We start from the raw sequence: 22,057 nt of genomic DNA on the forward strand, positions 1-22,057 counted from the left end.
TTTTTTTTTTTTTTTTTTTACATTGACCCTGAAGTATACCAGCATCAGAATCCGTTGTGGATTGAGTGATATGATCTGACAGACTCAGGAAACGATTGTGGTCGCCGTTGAGTAGGACTCACATAGATGGTGTGACCTGGAGATCCAGGTATGCTCGAGCCAGGTCTCGAACAGATACTCTCAGACGATGACCTTATGGGCTGCGGGAGAACGAGATGTTGTATTAGCAATAAGCTGAAGATAACAGACACACATATTCCTGAACACACTCTTAGATGCCAGTGGGTATAGCTTAGCTACAAAGGAGCATTTTGTCATCAGTCACTCACCCTCATGTCCTTCCAAAACTGTTTGACTTTCTTTTTTTCCATGGAACACAAAAGGACAAGGTCTGAAGAATGTTCACGCTGCTCTTTTTCATACAGTGGAAGTGAATAGGGACCAGGCTTTCAAGCTCCAAAAGAGCACCATAAAAGCATTGTAAAGTAACTCTATACCCTATATGCACTATATTTCAAGTCTTCTGAAGCCATACAATAGCGAGGATCGTTATTCTTAAAATCTTGTTGGTCATCTTTTACTATCATTGTATTGAAAAGTGCAGCTTGGACATTGAGCTAAATATCTCTGTTTGTGTTCCATACAGCAAAAAAAGAAACTTATGTAAAAGACTACATAAAAAGAATATTCTTACGTGTGATTTGAAAGTTTTATTGCACGTTAATCTTAATTAGTTAATTCGCAATTAAATGAAAATGTATTGTAGTTTAAATGTATATTAAACGCTGAACTTTAGAGTGCTTTGACCCACCTAAGTAGCACATAATGATTGTATGTAATTTCATAAACAACACTACAGTTGAAATTATTATCAATGCTTTAAAGGATTAGTTCACTTTTTAAAAAACTTTTGCTGATAATTTACTCACCCCCATGTCATCAAAGATGTCCATGTCTTTCTTTCTTCAGTCGAAAAGAAATTAAGGTTTTTGATGAAAACATTCTAGGATTTTTCTCCATATAATGGACTTCACTGGGTAACAAATGGTCCCAGGTCCAAATGACAGTTTCAGTGCAGCTTCAAATGGCTTTAAACGATACCAGACGATGCATGAGGGTCTTATCTTGCAAAACGATCGGTGATTTCAAAAATAAATAAAAAAGTTTAAGTTTTATAAGCACAAATGCTCGCCTTGCTCTGTTCTGTGATGCACGTTCGTGACTCTCCTGTTTGAACTCGTTCATTAAAATAAACAAATCTTTTTTCGAGTCATTTCGTTCATTTTGTTCGTTGAATGAACGAAATGACTCAAAAAAAGATTTGTTCATTTTGATGAACGAGTTCGAACAGGAGAGTCACGAACGCGCATCACAGAACAGAGCAAGGCGAGCATTTGTGCTTATGAAACTTAAACTTTTTTATTTATTTTTGAAATGACCGATCGTTTCGCTAGATAAGACCCTTATTCATCGTCTGGTGTCGTTTAAAGCCATTTGAAGCTGCACTGAAACTGTCATTTGGACCTTGGATTGTTTGGTGCCCATGTGAAGTCCATTATATGGAGAAAAATACTAGAATGTTTTCATCAAAAATCTTAATTTCTTTTCGACTGAAGAAAGAAAGACATCGACATCTTGGATGACATGGGGGTGAGTAAATTATCAGGAAAAGTTTTTTAAAAAGTGAACTAATCCTTTAATATGTTGCACATTAAAATAAGTGTACTTCTTTAAAACATGACAATAGATTATTAAAACTGATTTAAAATGTAAAACCTTTATTTTCACATTATTATAAAAGTGCACTTTTTGTGTTAAGTGTGTTAAGAAACAAAATAATGAAAGTGTACTCTTTATGTGGCCTTTTATTTCATTAATATATATATATATATATATATATATATATATATATATATATATTTAATATATAATATCTGCAAGTACAGTTTTTTTTAAATATCCAGATTTATAAATTAAGCACAATTAAGCGCACTTCTTTTTCACAAAGGAAGTTGTACAGGTTTTCAAAGGAGATGAGTATGAATGACGAGAGAAAATGATAACAACATTTTTATTTTGGGGTGAAGTAGGCACATTCTTGAGTTTCATTCAGCACAAATTACAAAACCACTGGATTTCCAGCTCATATTGCCTCACACTCCAATGCAAGCCTTCCCAAAATGTATTCGGTTTCATATCATACAATCAGTGCAGCTATTGCAGCCAAACCCTCAGATATGACTCTTGGTGAAATGACCCCAAAAACACCCGAATTGGACGACCTTTAGGAACAGTATTTCATTTGAGAGGCCAGTTATGCTAAATGGTGAGCTGAGCTCATATCTGAGACCGTTCTGCATGAAGAGTCAAACAGCCGTCATTCCTGCAATGGTGAATGGAGCCCAGAAGGGCTTGAGCCACATGCCTGCAGCGGTGAAAAGCATAATGATTCACACACAGGCAGTTAAGGTGAAGTTGGCGAGGGCAGAAAACCCTCTTCTGGCGGGTGACTGCAAACGCAAGAGCTGTGAAACACATTCGGGGTTCCCCCACTCTGCTGCCAGAAGCAGAATACAGTACCTGCCTTTCTGATTGGTGGAGAGAGGTTACTGAGGGTGGGAGGGGCTGTGAAGGGAGGAAAAGGATATGACATCACACTCAACAAAACACTTGAATCGTTCACCTTAGCCAGCGGCCATCTAACTCAAGCACATTCATAGTCATCTACTCGCAGCCTTGCTTGCTATCCTATGCATGCGGGCAGATCCTAATTTCAGGTTTTTTTCAGGGATGTAAGGTTATTTTTGTGAATTTACAACAACTCCATGAGGATTATAACCTAACTTGCAGCAGGAGAGAGCAAGCATATTCTTATGTGTGGTGGTTCACTCTGGCTGAGGGTTGTATACACTACCAGTCAACATTTTGGAATATATTTTTCATGTTTTTGAAAGAAGTCTCTTATTCTCATCAAGGCTGCATTCATTTGATCAAAATACAGTAAAAACAGCGATATTATGAAATATTATTAAAATTTTTAAGAACTGTTTTCTATTTTAATGTATTTTCAAATTAAATGTATTCCTTTGATGGAAAAGATGAATTTTCAGCAGCAATAACTCCAGCCTTCAGTGACACAATTATTATCGGTGTTCAATTACTTTATATTTTTTGTGGAAACCATGGCCCATTTTTAATCAGGATTCTTAGATGAATAGAAAGTTCAAAAGAACCGCATTCATTTAAAACAGTATTTTTTTGTAACTACAAATATCTTTAGTGTCACTTTTGATCAATTCAATGCACCCTTTCTTAATAAAACTATTCACTTCTTCTTTTTCCCCCCATTTTACTTACCCTCAAACTTTTGAGAGGTAGTATCCCGGTTTCCACTAAAATATTAAGCTCTGTTTTCAACATTGATAATGATAAGAAATCATCATATTAGAATGATTTCTGAAGGATCATGTGACACTGAAGACTGGAGTAATGATGCTGAAAATTCAGGTTTTCCATCAAAGGAATAAAGTGCGTTTGAAAATACATTAAAATAGAAAATTGTTCATTTAAATTCTATTGATACTTCACAATTTTACCATTTTACTGTATTTTTGTTCACATAAACCCAGCCTTTGTAAGCATGAGAGACTTCCTTCAAAAACATTACAAAAAGTGAATTATACCAAACTTTTGACTGGTAGTGCAAGTTAACTAATATGAGGCTAATAAAACACACAGCAGTTCGAGTCTTGCTTCGGAGTAAAGCAGGACGGTTGGAGGGAGCTGTGTTAGCTGAAAGCATTGCAGTTTGGAGGGAGTGCAGAGCAGAAGACTGCAAACCTCACAACTGCCCAGGGGACGCCGGCCCAGCTGAGACAGAGAGCCACCTGGGCCCCGGCTCTGAATCTGAGACTGGGGGTAAAAGATATCAAACGGACTGGGTTTTCCTTTAGGATGTTGCCAAGCTGCCTAAGGAGGAGAATCACAACAGAATGGACAAAATACTCACTGACAAACACACACATACATAGAGACGTAACGCTTCAGCAAGAGCAACTGAGCCTTAATTTTAACCTTGGAGTCACTGGAGGAAGTTTTGAAAAGAATGTGTGCATTTCAAACTCAAACATTTCCCAGGGGTTCGTAGACTGTTGTTTCTGGGATGTAGATGTTGTTTCTGGGAACAACATGAGGGAGACGCTCAGCAAAGTTTTCTCTTCCAGAGAGAGAGAGAGAGAGAGAGAGAGAGAGATAGAGAGATAGAGAGATAGAGAGAGAGAGAGAGAGAGAGAGAGAGAGAGAGAGAGAGAGAGAGAGAGAGAGAGAGAGAGAGAGAGAGAGAGAGAGAGAGAGAGAGAGAGAGAGAGAGAGAGAGAGAGAGAGAGAGAGAGAGAGAGAGAGAGAGACTGGGCTGATTAAGTGGCTGGCTGACTGACAGTGTTCAGAAAGATAGATAGGCCTACTCACTCTGTACTTCTCTTCCACTCTACTGTTGTTCTTACAGTCTGGATGCCATACCGTAGAACCTTTGGGAGATAGAAATCAAGACAAAATATGAGGGTGGGGTATATCAGAATTATATTACCACATGATTGTCCCCATATTACAAATGGAACATTCCAACACATTTTCCTAATTTGTGTACACATTGTAGTGTGACCTCATTCATCCAGCTCAACCAGTCAACACTGTTACCAAAAGATCAAACAAACATTTTGCCTCAATTTATGGGGAATAATACTATTTTATTTTATATATTTTTTATTAAAACATCAAAATAAGTATTCAGACAGAATTATGGCAACAGGTGCAAAAAAATACAAAACCCTTGAACAATGAACAGAAAATAAACACAGCTCGACTTTCAACCCTATTACCAAAGTTGGCATAAGAAAAACTATCAAATAAATGTTTTTCCTTAATTTATTGGGAAAATAAATATATGAATTACTATTTTATTTTATGTAGCTAAAATAACAAAATCAGTTATATTTAGACGCTCCAAAATATGGCAACAGGTTTGCAAAAAAAAAGAAAAAAAAAGAAAAAGGAAAGAAAAAATTAACAATGAAAATTAAATAAAACCAACTTAGTTTGACTTTCAACCCTGTTACCAGTTAACATAAGAACATTTTTCCTAAATACATGGGACATTTAAATATATAACTACTATCTTATTTTAATTAATTTATTTTTTACTGTAACAAAGTCAGCTATATTTAGACATGTCCCAAATTGTGGCAATAAACAATGAACAGAAAATAACAACAAACAGAAAATAAACCCCCTCATATAATATTTAGTTCCAAGAGTTTCAATGGTAATTTTGTAGATTTTTCATGGGAAGTTCCAGCAATGCTTCAATCCTCTGTGCTAAATGTAGCATTAAAGTTCTGTGCTCACCCTGTAGGTACATCTCCTCTCCCTCCGTGAACATTTGACTGCACCTGCTGCATCGTGCACAGCTTGGATGGTAGTGCTTATCTCCTGCCTGTGAGGGGCAAAGGTCAATATTCAGTGAGACACAGCACTGGGCAAAACAGACTGGAATACATATTCCTTAACATCCGTGGCAAAGCGAAACAGTCTGTGGGGTGTGCTGTCATTTCATTGCACTTCACTTATTTTAAAAGAAGGCGTGTGTGTGTGTTCTCAATGAATGAAGCTCTGTTAAGATCTCACTGTTTGCACAGCACACTATCCCATATTACCTTACCCTGCCACACAAAAATACCCTCCTGACCTCCGGATGCTTCCAGGTCAAGAGAACAATACCAGAATAAAGATATTCACAATTTCACACATACACATGCTGGCTTGACATACACATTAATGTATAAATAAAGATTTTTTTTGATAGTTTTAGACAACTTTGTAATGTTACATACAGGATATCACCCTGCTCAACATTTCAGATGCACGTGCGCTAACCACCGCAACACGGTCCGTCAGCCACAGCTATGAGCTGGAATGCTGATATTGGAGAGCTGGGCGGTTCACTAGGGAGCTGGATGGGCTGAGAAACACTGCAGTCTGTCAGTCTTTTCACTTCTGGAAGGTCATTCTCAACCACAAGCAGAAACATTGAAAAATGATCACTGGGCATGATCACATGGAGCCGCTCTTAAGATTTAGGGGTTTCAGATAGTGGCAGATATACACTACTGTTCAAAATGTTGGGGTCGGTTAGATTATTTTTTATGTTAGTTCACCCAAAAATGAAAATTCTGTCATTAATTACTCAGACTTTACTAAGACTTTCAGTTATCTTCAGAACACAAATGAAGATCTTTTTTATGAAATCTGAGAGCTTTCTGTCCCTCCATTAACCGAACTACACAACTACTTACGCTTGTAGGATAGGTAGTAAAGACATCATTAAAGTAATCATTGTAATTCCAGGGGTTTAACCTCAATTTTATGAAGCAACACAAGTTCTTTGTAAATAAACATGATTTACCACTTTATTTACAAAATATTAATCTCCAACATGCGTTCACATAACAACGTCTGCTCTCGCGGTAACACAACACGCATGCGTCATGTTGCTCTCGTGTTTTGTAGATTAATATTTTGTAAAAAAAGTGGTAAATTATGTTGTTGTTTTTTTTGCTCAAACAAAGCACTCACGTAATTTTATAAAAATGAAGTTAAACCACTGGAGTCACATGGATTACTTTAATGATGTCTTTACCTTTCTGTGGTTTGAAAGTGGTAGTTGTGTAGACTGTATAAAGAGGGACAGAAATCTCTCAGATTTCATTAAAAATATCTTCATTTGTATTCTGAAGATGAACAAAAGTCTTACGGGTTTGGAACGAGAAGAGGGTAAGTAAATAATGAGAGAATTTAAATTTTTGGGTGAACTAACCCTTTAATACTTTTATTAAGCAAGGATGCATTCAATTGTATCATAAGTGCAGTAAAGACATTTATAATTTTACAAAATATTTTTTTGTAAATCAGCAGCAAATCAGAAAACATAGTTTTGTATAATATTGCATTTCTGTCAACAGATCCACATAAATATTACACAATGCACCTTTAAATTAATACAATTAAACTGTAATAATATTTCAAAATATTTCTGTTTTTACTGTATTTTCAATCAAATAAATGCAGCCTTAGGGAGCACAGGAGACATATTTCAAAAACATTAAATACAATTTTACCAGCCCTGAACGTTTGAATGGTGGTGTATACAGTATACCAGTCATAGCTCAAGTTAGAGTACATTCCACATAATATTCTTATGATTGTAAATGTGTGTGTGTGTGTGTGTGTGTGTATGTGTGTGTGTGTGTGAGATCTTCACTCTAGGTCATGTAGCGCACAGCTGTAAGTCATCTGCAGTACTGTTTCATCATTCTGCTGCTTTCAGTTAGCTCAGGGAATGCTGATGAGCCCTGCAGTTCTGACATCTCTCTTTCTCTCTCTCTCCTTCAAAACCTCCTTTAAATACTCTTTTTTTGAGCCAACACTTTTTCCCCTTTTGATTACCTTATCTGTTATTTTTTTCTCTCTTTCTTTATTATTTTCAATCCTTAAAAGCATAGTTTACGCCAAATACTCTCTCTCTCTCTCTCTCTCTCTCTCTCTCTCTATATATATATATATATATATATATATATACTGTTTATATCATTTACTGAAGCTCATGTTATTCAAAACCTTTATTTCTTCTGTGGAACACACACACACACACACACACACACACACACACACACACACACACACACACACACACACACACACACACACACACACACACACACACACACACACACACACACAAAAGAAATTGTTTAAAGGATATTCTGAACTGTCTTTTTCATATAATGAAAGTGAATTAGCAGTGGATCTATTTTGACACCAAACGTCATTGATTCTGGCATTTCTCATGGCCAAATGATACTGACCCAATATTTCATAATTTACAAATTAAATTACCATCTTTTATCACACAGATATTTATTGACTTCAGACAAATTGGATTATTGGAATATAGCGTTGGACTTCTTATATAAAATTTTTATGGTGCATTTTGGAGCTTAACAAAGTGTTGCCAAACCATCCCCCTCACCAAAATATCTCCCTCTGTTTCATAGAAAAAATACCAATAAAAAAGGCTTGGAAAGACATGAGTGAAATTGTTAATTCCCACTCAAAAGATTTGCTCTTTTAATCTGTGAAATTCACATCATACGTTCACAGGAGGTATACTGCACCAAAAAACCTAAAGCTTTGTTAATCTTGCTTCTCATACAGGCATACAATTCAATTGTTTTGTTGTTCCTCTATCAGCTGGAGTTCTGCACGCTGAAGAGGGAGTTCCCCACTTGGCTCCTCTGAGGGGAAACATCCCATGGTCCTCGGCTGTCTTGAACTATGAGGCAATACAGCTGAAACGCATGATTTCACACAGATGTGACCCCTCGGCTCCCAGGTCTCCTTTCCATGGCAACAGGACCATGCAACAGTTTTCCAGTCAACAAACCAGAGTGACAACATGTTCTACTCTACATCTCTGAGTAGCGCTCTGTCTGAGAAAAATGGCTGCCAGTCACTTCCTATTGCATCACAAGAAGCAAACACAGAAAACATAGAGCATCGAACTCTGGGGCCAAGAACAGTCCACGCCTCTACTTCAGCCCAGATGGAGGGGTGTGGACAGAAGACAGAGCCAGAGAGAGGGAGGGACACAGGGATAAAGAGAAAAACAGCAAGGGGAATAACGACTGGGGGACGCAAAGGAGAAAGAAAGAGAGAAAGTGCTTGGATATAGAACTATTATTTTAGATGCATGCATTGGATGTTGATGTGTGACTGACTTTACTAGGTTCATTGTAAAAAAAAATATTGCTGTGATTATCTATCACAAAACAATTCTTAAAATTCAACATTAAAGTAAGAAACAATGTGTTGTTTCAACTTAAAAAAGTATGTGTTCGTGCTTGACTTAAAATATTAAGTTTAGTTAACTTTGGTTCTGTTCAGTTAATTTAACTTAAAGGGTTAGTTCACCCAAAAATGAAAATTATGTCATTATTGACTCACCCTCATGTCGTTCCAAGCCCGTAAGACCTCCGTTCATCTTCGGAACACAGTTTAGGATATTTTAGATTTAGTCCGAGAGTTTTCTGTCTCTCCACTGAAAATGTATGAACGGTATACTGTCCTTGTCCAGAAAGGCAATAAAGACATCATCAAAGTAGTCCATGTGACCTCAGTGGGTTAGTTAGAATTTTTTGAAGCATCGAAAATACATTTTGTTCCAAAAATAACAATAAAACGATGACTTTATTCAGCATTGTATTCTCTTCCGGTTCTGTTGTCAATCCGCGTTCACGAGTCCGCAGTGACGCTGCTGACGTAAGAGGCTGGTGACGTGTTATCTGGTGCGTCCGTGTATTCGGGTTCAAATAAATATGTCTGGTTAAAAAAAAATGCAAGTCTTCCCCTGTGTCAAAATCCTTAGACATGTTTGCAAAGATTGTTTTGTTTACAGCGTGCGTCTCCCTCAGACTGTAAACGAAGCTCGGGCGCACCAGATAACACGTCAGCTCGTCTTACGCCAGCGGACTCATGAACGCGGATTGACAACAGAACCGGAAGACAATACAATGCTGAATAAAGTCGTCGTTTTTGTTATTTTTGGAACAAAATGTATTTTCGATGCTTCAAAAAATTCCAACTAACCCACTGAGGTCACATGGACTACTTTGATGATGTCTTTATTGCCTTTCTGGACAAGGACAGTATACCGTTCATACATTTTCAATGGAGGGATAAAAAACTCTCGGACTGAATCTAAAATATCTTAAACTGTGTTCTGAAGATGAACGGAGGTCTTACAGGCTTGGAACGACATGAGGGTGAGTCATTAATGACATAATTTTCATTTTTGGGTGAACTAATCCTTTAACAAATTTTAAGTTGTTATAACAAAAACAAAAAAATGTGTGTTGTTTATCCATCTTAACCAGTAATACTTTATTAATCTAGCAGCACTAAAAAAGAAAATATAGGTGTAAATGTAAGATTTATGTATTTGAATTGCATATAAAAGTTCCATCCATTTGGATTACACAGTTTTAACAAACTAACATCACATTTGTCAGTCATAAAAAAATGAAACGTTTAAGAAAAATGTCATTAATAGTACTAATAAATACACACCAGGTTTATATATTTATCATCAATAAATCCAATTGTTATGTACAGGACCAGGTATCTCATACATTTAACTAATTGAATACTGTTAAATAAACTGTTAAAAATTGGTTTTCACAATTAACAGATTTATGGTGATTCTAAGCTATTTGAAATAATGCATTTTGAAAATATGATTATTTAAATTAAATCAAAGTAAAGTAAACTATGCCATAATTTTAGTGCAGAAATATTTTCTGTTTCATTAATGTATGACTGACAAATATACATCACATTAACTTTATTAGTTAGTTGATGTGTGTAATCCAAATTGATGGAAATTTTATATGCTATTCAAATGCATAAATCATAAATGTATGCCTAAAAATTTTTTATGTGTGCATCAAAAGCACCATACTGAAAAGATTAAATCAGCTTAAGTGGCCTTTCACACAAAATGCATTTTACCATTACACTGCACTACTTTTCTATATTTCTTCCAATGTAAACGTGCTAGATGGTCTTTAACCGTTGCACTCGCGTCTTTTGCAGTGTCTCGTGCATGACACGGCATTCTAAAAACACAGTGCTCAAGTTAAGAGTAGTTCACTTTTGAAAAACGCATCTTGCGCTTTTTCACCAACCTGCATCTCAAGTTTTTAACAGCAAAAACATATTCTGTTTGAAGTTTCATAAGGTTTGCTGGTTGGTTTCCAAGTCTGGCTAAAATGGTGCTTGTATGGTACAACGGTCTCCTAGTCTGGTTAAGCTGGTGTTCAGCTTATTTAACTAGTCAGCCAGCTGGTCTTCTAGCATGGACATTTTTGCTGGTCTTTTCAGTAAAGGTGCTATCATGTATAATGTGTGTGTGTGTGTGTGTGTGTGTGTGTGTGTGTGTGTGTGTGTGTGTGTGTGTGTGTGTGTGTGTGTGTGTGTGTGTGTGTGTGTGTGTGTGTGCCAATAAGAGTCATTTTCATCTGTATTCAGTAACATAGCCCAGTATTGTGTTTCCAGACTCACAATATGTATTGTTGTGTATGTTCTCCCTCAGCTGAACTAAAACACTTCACTCTACAAACCTGCCCAATGAGGAAAGAGTCAGACAAGTGAATCTGACAAGGTGCAGTTTGCTGAGATATTGGCCACTATTACAGCAAACAGAAAAACTAAACTCTCCAAAAAAGAGTGCAAAAAAAAAGACAAAAAGAGAACATCCAAAAGAAAAAGAAAAACACAAATGAAATGTCTTAAATATAACCGCTATGTGAGATGAAATGGAGACCAAATGAAGACTTTACTTGAGTTTTTCAGATAATTCCCTATATACCATTGCAATTTCATGTCTCTAAAGGTTCAGAAAAGATCATAAATTGTGCTCATTTAATACGTATGCTACGGTATATCTCTCAAAAGTTTGGGATCAAGTAAGATTTTTAAATGTTTTTAAAAAGTGTCTTATGCTCACCAAGAATGCATTTGCATGATCAAAAATACAGGAAGAACAGTACTATCATAAAATATTATTACAATTTAAAATAACTATTTTCTATTCATATATATATTGTAAAATGTAATTTATTCCTGTGATGACAAAGCTGAATTTTCAGCATTATTATGTAAGTCTTCAGTGTCACACGATCCTTTAGAAATCATTCTAATAATCTGATTTGGTGCTCAAAGAACTCTTCACATAAAATTCTTCTGTAAAAAATTATGTGAGCTATGCCATCATTTCTATGTAGTCCTACTCTGTCATCTATTTTTATTTCTCATTTAGGAAAAAATCTGAGAAAAAGTCACCTAAATTAAGCACAACTGAGAACTCCAACCTCTGAGCAATTTCCCTCAGGGCGTCTGGTACACTTTGGGTAAGTGTGTGTATGTGTGTGGTGAGATAATGCAGGGCCAGCTGGTGCGGCAGACTTGTCATTTCTGGATAGTCACATTAGACACTTATTGGTGAGGTTTAATGAGAGTGAAACTTCACTGCAGTTAAATAACTTATCCACGGTTGACATATAGTAGCTGACAGCCCAGAGTAATCTAATAGCATGTGTGAGTGTCTGTTCCCGACACAACTGTTTAATAGTACACAGAAAACAAACCGCTGACTGCAAAGTCTCGATTCTAGCCATAACCTAAGCTAAAATAACAGCGTTCCACAGTAATGTTTATAAGTGCTATTCGTCCCTCATTAAATCTGAATGGCCTCCTTGGCACAAACGCGATGCCATCTGCAGACCAGCGGCATCTGTTGCTTTCAACATTACTCTGAGATTCTACACATATCTGCCTGGATTTTTATAGATGGTGAGCTGGTTTTGATCTCCTATGGTCACACATGCATAAGATTCCAGAGCACTTCCTTTCCACCATCTGTGGCTGCACAGATCCCCATAAATACAACTAGTCTACTTGAGTGTATAAGTGCAAACAGACGGTGTGTGATAGAGCACAGATGAGAACCAGTAACTAATAGACTGTTGACAGGTCAGTATAATCAGGATGACAAAGCTTGACCGTGATCACCTAAACAGCAAAGAAAAAGGCTCTGAAGTATATATACACTCTGTTGATAAACACCATTAACACGCTTATATTACATGTAGCTCCTAAAACTGAGCAGAACAAACATCATGACATAACTGCAAACATGTTTGTCAAGTGCTTTGAAAAAAAGAGAAATGTCTAACCATATCTACTGAAAGAGTATAGGAAGTTTACCTCTGGCAGGCTGCTCGTGTGGCACCCCAGCCCTGCGACCTTGCAGTTAAAATCACTTTTGTAACTTACAAGGGTATTCCTATATTCCCCTTCAGTTCCTTACGTTTCCCCTTTGACTTTCCTTGAGAATTTTCCTAAATTTCCCACAAGCCCACCCCTCTCTATCTCACTCCAATCCCACCCTATCAGAGGGGCCCGGCCTCAACGGGGCCGTCCCGCGTACAATAGCTGGGTGGGGTCTTGGAATCCACCCATCAGCGCTGCTTTGCTCTATTCCCCGTGGGTTTGTGTCAGTTTTAAAATGTTTGATGAATGGCGCAATGATGTAAGTTCAGCTGTGTTCGTGATTGTTGAGATGTGTGTGTAGTCAGACTAACAACTTCACTCTTAGGGGATCCAGATGTTTAGTGGGAATGGATGTGTAAGATTCTAAAACACTGACATGACTATAAAACACTGAACAGGAAAAAGAAAAAAAAAATCCACAAGAGAATATTGTTAATATCCGTAAGGCAAGAAAAATCACAATAGTGATCTCATTATTATCTCAAATGTTTCTTTTACACAGCAATAGGATAAAATTGAGAGCGAATTGAGTCTTCTGCTCTTCTGATTTGTCTCCTGAGTAAAAAAATGACACGTCTCCTCTAAATTTTCAGAAAAAACTGTTTCAAACTGTACTTAGATTTCCCAAGATACCAAAGTCTGCAAACAAGAGTTCAATATGAACTCAAAAGTTTCTTATCAAATTCTTCCGAAGCCAAATTATCTGATCTAAACTATCCACATTAATTTTATAGTTCTATACTCTAACAAGCATACTAAGCAGCACAACTGTTTTGAACATTGATGATAATAAATGTTTCTTGAGCACCGAATCAGCATATTATAATATTTTCTGAAGGATCATGTGATACTGAAGAATGAAGTAATGATGCTGAAATGTCAGCTTTCCATCAAAGGAATACATTTAATTTGAAAATATATTCAAATAGACAACAATTATTTTAAATTGTGAAAATATTTTACAATATTATTGTATTTACTGTATTTTTGATCAAATAAACTCAGCTCTGGTGAGCATAAGAGAGACAAAAAAATGTAACGGTAGTGTATTTCTCCTGAGGAATTGAATGAGAAGCATCTATGATTTAATATTTCAATCATAAATGAGATCTACTTTAAGTCTCCAGAGCAACTAAAGAACTACATCTAATGAAAATGTTCTACTGGCTCTAAACAGTCAACAAATCATTTTTTAATAATAGACAAAAATATATAATTTTTACATAATTTAAAAATTATATGTTTAATCAATACTTGGTACCAAGTAAAGTCTAATTTAAAATCCAAAATTTCTATTGCTTTATACACAATACATTATTATGAAATTGGACATTGGAAATTGGACAATTGGATATAATGCCTTATAATTTATAATTCCCAGTCAATATACGGATACTCGAAACTCACCTCCAAAACTTTCCCTGTGATAAACTGATGACAGGCCTCACACTGCACGCCAAAATGGATCTGGTAGTCTTTCTCGCAGTACGGAGAACCATCCCTTAAAAGAGAGGGTAGAGCAGGAAGAGAGAGAGAGAGATTTATGCTTATACTGTATTCTATTTCACCTCAATGAAACCAGGATAAAAATTGAATGCTATTAGAAAAGAGAACAGATCAGAGAGGGGGAATTATAGAGGCACGAGATGGCGAAAGATAAAAATTAATGAAGGCATAGCTCACTTGCTGATGTATTCCCCGCTCAGCACTTTCCCACAGGCCTTGCACTTGAAGCAGCCGAGGTGCCACTGTCTGTCCAAGGCCAGAAGAGCCTGGCCATTCTTTATATCCCTGCCACATCCTGCACAGTCTGTGAGAGAACACACACAGATCCACCTGATCACACACACGTACTGAATAGCAGCCTGAAAATGACACTTATAGATCCCATGGCATCTTGATGAGAAAGAGGACAAGACATATTAAAGAGCTTTTTTTTAAAAAAAACAGTCAAAATGATTTACTGTAGTTTATCAGTCATTAACTCACGACTGGTAGTCACAAGCAGCATTAGATATTTGATGTACTGCTCTACATAGTGTTCTTTCAGTACAATTTATACACTGCTAAAATTCGACATGAAAAATAAAAAGTCGCAATAGTCTTTTCTTCCCTATTATGATTTACTATATAATGTACATTTTTTTTAAATTAAATTCTTATGTGTGTGTGTGTGTGTAAATATCTATCCAGCTATTATCTATCTATCTATCTATCTATCTATCTATCTATCTATCTATCTATCTATCTATATATAAATATATAAATATATGTTAAGATTTACACATTTCAATTAATAGTAAAATTCCATTAAATTAAATTGAATAATCCTCATGTAAAAAATATGCAAGGATTATTTAATTAAAATATTTAAGGATTATTCAATTAAATTTGATATAATTTTACTATTAACTGATATGCGTAAACCTTGAAAAGTGAAGAGTGAAGCTTTCATTTATTTTTTTATTTCATTTTACTACTTTTATCACTTCAACAACTTACACTTGCTGTATTTATTACAGTTACTTGCCAAGGTAACATTTCTAATTTTCATTATGTTTTTTTTTTTAAGTTTAAGTTTTTCATCTAATATTCATATTTTTGTTTCAGCATAAATGCAATTATCAAAACCGATTTTTATAGTTTTAGTTAATGACAACAATGATACAAAGTAAAGAAGCAGGCATATTCAGATGCAAATGCAATGCAATGGCATGCATATATTTTTAAATACTTTTTTGGGGTCCACAAACAATTCTCTCCACTAGATGTCAGTGTTAACCAAACAACAACTCTCCCTCAGTTTGAGGCCTGTTGATTTACAACCTCCAGCACTGATTATTCAGGCTTTTAGAAGTGATTTCAAGCAAAGAATATCCATAAAATGGATGCAGTGATCAATTAGTGAATCATCATTATATTGCATGACTCAAAGAATAAGGTCATTTCCATCCTCCTTCCACATGTGAGGGAATTTAGTTAATACATGTGTAACGTGTATAAAAGGTTAAGGGATAAAAATAGCTCAGGGTTGTCATCTTCTATTTATGTTCCTTGGCTGAAATCCCAAAAGGTTTTTAAAAAAAGCAGGGGCGGAAGTGAAGGGGTAGGGAGCTCCCAGACGCTGCTGATGTTGCTCCAGGCACAATGGCATCCATTGACAGTGAGGAGAGTATCTAATGCACTGCATCTAGTGCTCTAATGCATCATTTAAGCCTTCTCAACCTCCACGTGCACTGTGTGTGCTACAGACCCGCAGAGAGAGTGTGTGCAAGAATATGTGTGAAGAGAAAGAGAAGAGAATGTTTCAAAGAGACCTGTGTTCAATCCACCTGACATGAGGTTTATCAGTGCAGGTTTTTAGAAGTGTCATGTGGTAAAAGCTTTGTGGTGTTTGCCAAAGCAGCACTACTATTGCTCGAACAAACAGTGCCTTCCAAAAAACAAAACGTTTATTCTGGCTAAAGACTTTCATCAGCCTTAAATCATTTCCTGGAGCTCGTGAATGACATAATCAGCCGAGCATGACACAAAGAGATATTCAGCAGTGTTCCTGTGTGTGTGTGTACAGATGCTTGTACAAACAGGGGTGGAAGAGAAAGATAACTGAGAAAGAGTGAAAGAAAGACAGAAAGCGGAAGTGCATTGACACATGGGAAGATCATGAGCATGTGTATAAAACAAAATAAAATGCATGATTATGACAACTATTATCTGATTAATATCTTAAAACACCATATTTATGCATCATGCATGCTTACATTTGTTCTTCAAAAACACTAATAATTTCTAATTTCACATCAAATCTCAAAATGAAGATTAGTTTTTCACACTGTACATTGTTGTGATGTCCAAATTCACTTGCAGCATGTAAAACAATACATTTTACTTTTTAGTGTTTGCCTTTAATTTATTTCGACAAAGTACTATATCATTTTTTTATATAAACTGTTTTTGGTTATCTGCTATTTCAATATTGTTGCAACCATACATTTGTATATATAATATGTATATATGCTCAGTAAGAGTTTTTAATGTTTTTGAAAGTCTCTTATGCTTACCAAGGCTGCATTTATTTGATCAAAAATACAATAATATCAGCAAAATTGTAAAATATTACAAAAAAAAAAAAAAAATACAATAACTGTAATTTTCTGAAAATATTCAGAAAGCTGAATTTTCAGCAGCCATTACTCCAGTCTTTAGTGTCACATATTCCAGATTTTTCTAATATGCTGATTTACATTTGTTATTATTATCAATGTTAAAAACAGTTCTGCTGCTTAATATTTTTGTAGATACATTTTTTCCCCTTTTCCCTTCTTTGATGAATAGAAAGTTTAAAACATAAAGATTGACATAAAGCTTAAAACATTTTTAATGTTTTTTGTTAAAAACAACGTTTTTATTTACTGTCACTTTTGATCAAATTAATGTGTCCTTGAATAGAAGTATTACATCTCAAACTGTTGAAAGGCCCCCTGCCCCCTTTTGCCCCCCGCAGCAAAAAAGTCTACAAAATGTTTTCTCAATCAACCCAATCCCATGATGCAATGCTTACAATTACATAAATGCGCTCCTCTGCAACACAGCAGCTATTCATTTCTAAATTGCTTCTGTAATTGTCCATCACCTGATGTTGTTACATAACAATGATTCCCTGCATTATGACAATTTGATTCTAATGACTAGAGCCATTTACTATAATAAGGAAACCCCGAGCCTCAGGAAATCGGCACATTCTGTCAAAATTTGTCAGTATCCATCAGTCTAGAATGTGTCAGGAAGCGGAAGGTCAGAGAATGCATGTGAGAGAGAATGGGTCAACTAGCAGGCACAGCAGCGCTCTGAGCTTTTTCATTGGCTCTGAGCCTCCCTCATTCTCTGTGCCTGTCTGCTTGACTCCGGGGGCCCCAGAGCTTAAATTACACCAAGAGGACCCCTAATCTACTGGAAGAGGATGAAGAACTTCCTCTAAGTGAGATAAACGAGTGAGAGAAATCAAAGAGAGAAACATATATAAGGAGATCAGCTTTTCCCTGGTTGACCGCACAGAAATTGGTCACCTGTCAACTCAAGTAACCCTAGACGAGTCTGAAAAGAAGCAGGGAATCTTATTGAAATGCTATTTCAGAATAAATATTTGCCTGTGTAAAAGCCATCATAGTGCTAGGGTGCTGTGGATGGTTGCCAGGGCATTCCTCTGTGGTAGATAATGTAGAGCACATAGCAACACCCTAACAGCCACCACAAATATATGTGGTTTCCAATGTATTTTGAGTGGATTACAGACCTTATGTAGCCCCGCCCCTTTTCAACACTGTGCTAATTGTATTCTTTCTTCCTGTTTGTATTTTCACGGAATGAAGCTAAGATCTTATGGATTAATGAACGATACAGCTCTCCCGGAATACTGACATTTATGACATCCGATTCAAGCATTACAATGCCCCAGATAACTTTTATTAACTCGCAATAAGTAAGTCAACCCAATTTACTAGCTAATTACTTATCGACAACAATGCGAATATACAAAGCTACCGCAAAAACGGCACATAAGGTCTATAGAACATTTCTACTAAGTTGCCAGGTTGTTTATGCTTGTTGCCAAGCTGTTGCAATGCAGTTTCTAATGTATTCTGTTTTTTATGCTATTTGAAGCATCAAATCTTAAAATTGTAATGTTAAAATTGTAGAATAACTATGTATCCTACTTTTATTTCCAATGGATTCATTGGAAAATACATAATTTTTCGATAAACTCAGCATGAAATGGAAATGTACCCGATTTATTTTCTGATAAATGACCCTATAATTTTTATACTAGAACTGATTGTGAAAAATTCATCCATGCATGTTTCATTTAAAAAATAAAAATAGTTTTTACACCATTTTTTTAATCAAAATGTCATAACTAAAAGACAGACTTCTCTCATTTCATCAGCATAAACCCCATCCCTTTCTTACAACGGACTGCAAGTTTGCCTTTAGATCTGCCTCCATCCAATCAACAACCGATAGATTGAACCAAGACACCCCCGTCTTACTTTTTTTCCCTTTGTAATAGTCCATTTCACAATACGAAAGAAAAAGACTGCCACTAGTTCTGTTACTTTGAGAATTTTGACTTCAGTTTTTCCAAAATGCTTCACAGCATGGTTCCTGGTTTTCTAAATAGTAGATTTAGATTCAGAAAAAACAAAGCATTTAGCTTCTGGAAGCTTCTATGGAGTGACAGTGAGCTTCCAGCGAGCAATGACCTTGAATCCTGAGGGGTATAAGACATGTCAACACATGCATACACTACACAATCTAACACATCTATAAAAGGGGGATGATTGTGACAAGCTGAAATCGGAGTAGGACACTAAAACATAACCATTAAGCAATAACACATGTGTGTGGGAGAGCAAACTCACTGCTAGATGTGCTAATGTCTTTGGGAGTTGGGGACACTGGCTGGACGCAGTGCTGGCAGAGACAGTCTTTTCCATTAAACGTGACTCGATCACCAGCGGGAAACGGCCGTCTGAAAGAAGATAGATGAGAAGAAGACATTTAGGCATATACACTACCACTCAAAAGTTATTTTTTTTAAAGAAATTAATTGTATTCAGGAGGAATCATTCAATTGATCAAAAGTACCAGTAAACTATGGAAGCTTGTTTCCACCACAGAATAAAACATTTAAAGATAATTGCAAATTTTTAAACTCACAATTGCGAGTTTACATCTCGCAATTCTTTATTTCTCAGAATTTAGATATAAAGTCAGAATTGCGTGATATAAAGTCGCAATTGTGTGATATAAAGTCAGAATTGCGAGATATAAACTTACAATAACGTGTCATAAAGTCAGAATTGCGAGATATAAGGAAAGAAAAGACTGACTTTTTTCCTCAGAATTAAGAGTTTATATCTCACAATTCTGACTTTATAACACACAATTGCAACCTAATATCACACAATTCTGACTTAATTACTCGCAATTGTGACTATATCACGCAGAAAAAAGCACAAATGTGAGAAAAAAAAGGCAGAATTGTGAGATAAAAGTCACAATTACTTTTTTTTTTATTCTGTGGCGAAAAAACAAGCTTCCATAGAAAACACATTTGTAATGTAACAAACATTTTTCTCAAAAAACAACAACAACAATTGTGTGTTGGTAAAGTCATTCCCATCACGCGCAAAGTTAAATGATACATCTTTTAACATAGGGCCTGAAATGGGCCTGCTTGTAACTCTTACTTGCAAACAGTGCAAACAAAACATGTGGGGTGGTAAGTCTTCCCGAGAGCAGTGACCACCTCTCCTTCAACAAAGTCTCCACAGCCATTACAGCGAGTGCCATGAAGCCTCTGGTAGTCCAGTGTGCATAGATACTCCCCGTTCTTCATGAAGAAACCACCTTGAGCCAGGTCGCAACCGCACACTGAATGTAAATACAAAAACAGAGAAATCGTAAATTAGAATATATCGTTTAAAGGGTCATAAAACCCAACAACACATTTTTTGAAATGTTAACAGATGTACAGGTCATCAATGAATGAAACAATAGCCCTCATTATGTTTATTATTAAGGGAAAAGTGGTTATTTTTCAGTTTTAAAAACACAGTTTTTATTCTGTGGATGGTTTAAAAAGCAAAAAGTCTGTTCGAGCAGACCGAACGGTGTATGACATCAAAATATCGCCAAAGCTGATGGCACTGCATGTTCTCGAATCGCTCTCGTGGTACTTCCCCGAATCTGTCTGAGATTGGCTGCATCCAAAATTACATACTTTCTTGAGTCTTTTTCAAATTTGAAGTGTGAACGACCAGGATAAAACAGGGGCGTTTCATGACACTATAATGAGATCTTACAGTACAAAACAGTCTACACAAGCAAACACAAGGTCAGGGGGCTTATGCTTATCTTGGCCTGTTTGTCTGAGGACAAAGGCGTATAGAGTGTGTTTGGTTCGCTGAAGATTTCTTGAGCTTTCAAGATGATTTCAAGACTCTGGCACAAGTTCAGACACTTTATATAGGTCTGCATGAATAGGTGTGTTAGGTCTGTGTCCTCTTGGCAAGCGTCACACATGCCAGATCTGTCTGAAAGCTCCTTGGCAGGCGGGACTGATATTTAACAGCTTGTTTAGCGTCACACGATACCCCCTTCTCAACAAGCCCCCTTTCCTCTCACTTCCTCTCTGTCCTTCTTTCTCTCTCTATCTGTTTTTCTCTGTCTATCCTCCCACATTCCGACCTGTAAAACTATAAGGGCCACAATTTTTCACCATTTTATGCAGTGTACATTTGGAAATTATGGGCAAAAGAAGGAACATCATATGATGCAGACCACATTCACACACCACTGCTTAATGTGTTTGGCCCAAGTGTGCTAAAATATTTACTTAAAGTACCCCGATATTATTTAATAATTTAACACCACATTCACCTGTTCACAGTTCTCTGATGTCAGTTAATGATCACATGACTTGCAGGTAAAAAAAAAAAAAAAAACCTTTTTTAATAAGTGATCTAAAATTCTTTAAAGGGATCATGACATGGTTTTGTTTTTTTGTTTTATTATGTTCCCTTAGGTGCAATTATACTATAGTTTTTTTGGACAAAAACCTTTTAAAATTGAGTGATTTATAACCTTTTCCCACCCGGTTTCCCATCCTCTGATTCAAACAGTCTGTTTTGGGGGTGTTTCCCCTTTAAGAGTTTAGTGTTAACGCCCACTATTATGATTGGCTAACGTCAGTCCTTACACATAAATTATTAATGCCCCTTAAAAAAAAACATGTAAGGATTCTGCGGAAATGTTTACATTAGTAGCGGGTGCTGCCGATTGCTGCGTGCGAGTCGAGATGATCGATGGCTCCAGTTGCAATGATACAATCCTATATGTTTGATCCGGAATCCGATGAGGAATCAGAAGAAAATTAACCATCACCACAACAACTAAGAATGGATCAGCCCGTGTCCACGTGGAAAGTGTGAAACTATTTTGAATTAATGTCATTTGTAACCCGGCGTCGTTGTTGGGCCTAGAATAGTCGGCACGGCCTGATCTTTAAGCAAAAGTTTTCTGGCAAAGCCAGCATCGTACTGCAATTTGTTCT

General features: G+C 36.3%; 1 protein-coding gene across 12 annotated transcripts in view; it reads right to left on the bottom strand.

Annotated features, from left to right (window-relative positions):
- ablim1b (actin binding LIM protein 1b) overlaps positions 1-22,057 on the bottom strand; it is a 97,780-nt gene that overhangs the window by 19,738 nt on the left and 55,985 nt on the right. For 6 of the 12 annotated variants that reach the window (XM_077200675.1, XM_077200671.1, XM_077200674.1 and 3 more), the window contains exons 3-9: positions 20,193-20,376; positions 19,362-19,471; positions 14,626-14,752; positions 14,350-14,443; positions 5,404-5,491; positions 4,468-4,526; positions 123-200 (exon numbers count right to left, since the gene is read on the bottom strand). In XM_077200675.1, the coding sequence (XP_077056790.1) occupies positions 123-200; positions 4,468-4,526; positions 5,404-5,491; positions 14,350-14,443; positions 14,626-14,752; positions 19,362-19,471; positions 20,193-20,376 (740 nt within the window). Of the gene's footprint in view, positions 1-122; positions 201-2,580; positions 2,626-3,840; positions 3,970-4,467; positions 4,527-5,403; positions 5,492-14,349; positions 14,444-14,625; positions 14,753-19,361; positions 19,472-20,192; positions 20,377-22,057 lie in introns of all 12 variants that reach the window. The other 6 variants (XM_077200664.1, XM_077200667.1, XM_077200666.1 and 3 more) reach the window with 2 other exon arrangements.

The sequence above is a fragment of the Siphateles boraxobius genome, unplaced genomic scaffold, assembly GCF_051911475.1.
Source record: "Siphateles boraxobius isolate OS27281-9 unplaced genomic scaffold, OSU_SipBor_1 46, whole genome shotgun sequence".
Classification (NCBI taxonomy): Eukaryota; Metazoa; Chordata; class Actinopteri; order Cypriniformes; family Leuciscidae; genus Siphateles; species Siphateles boraxobius.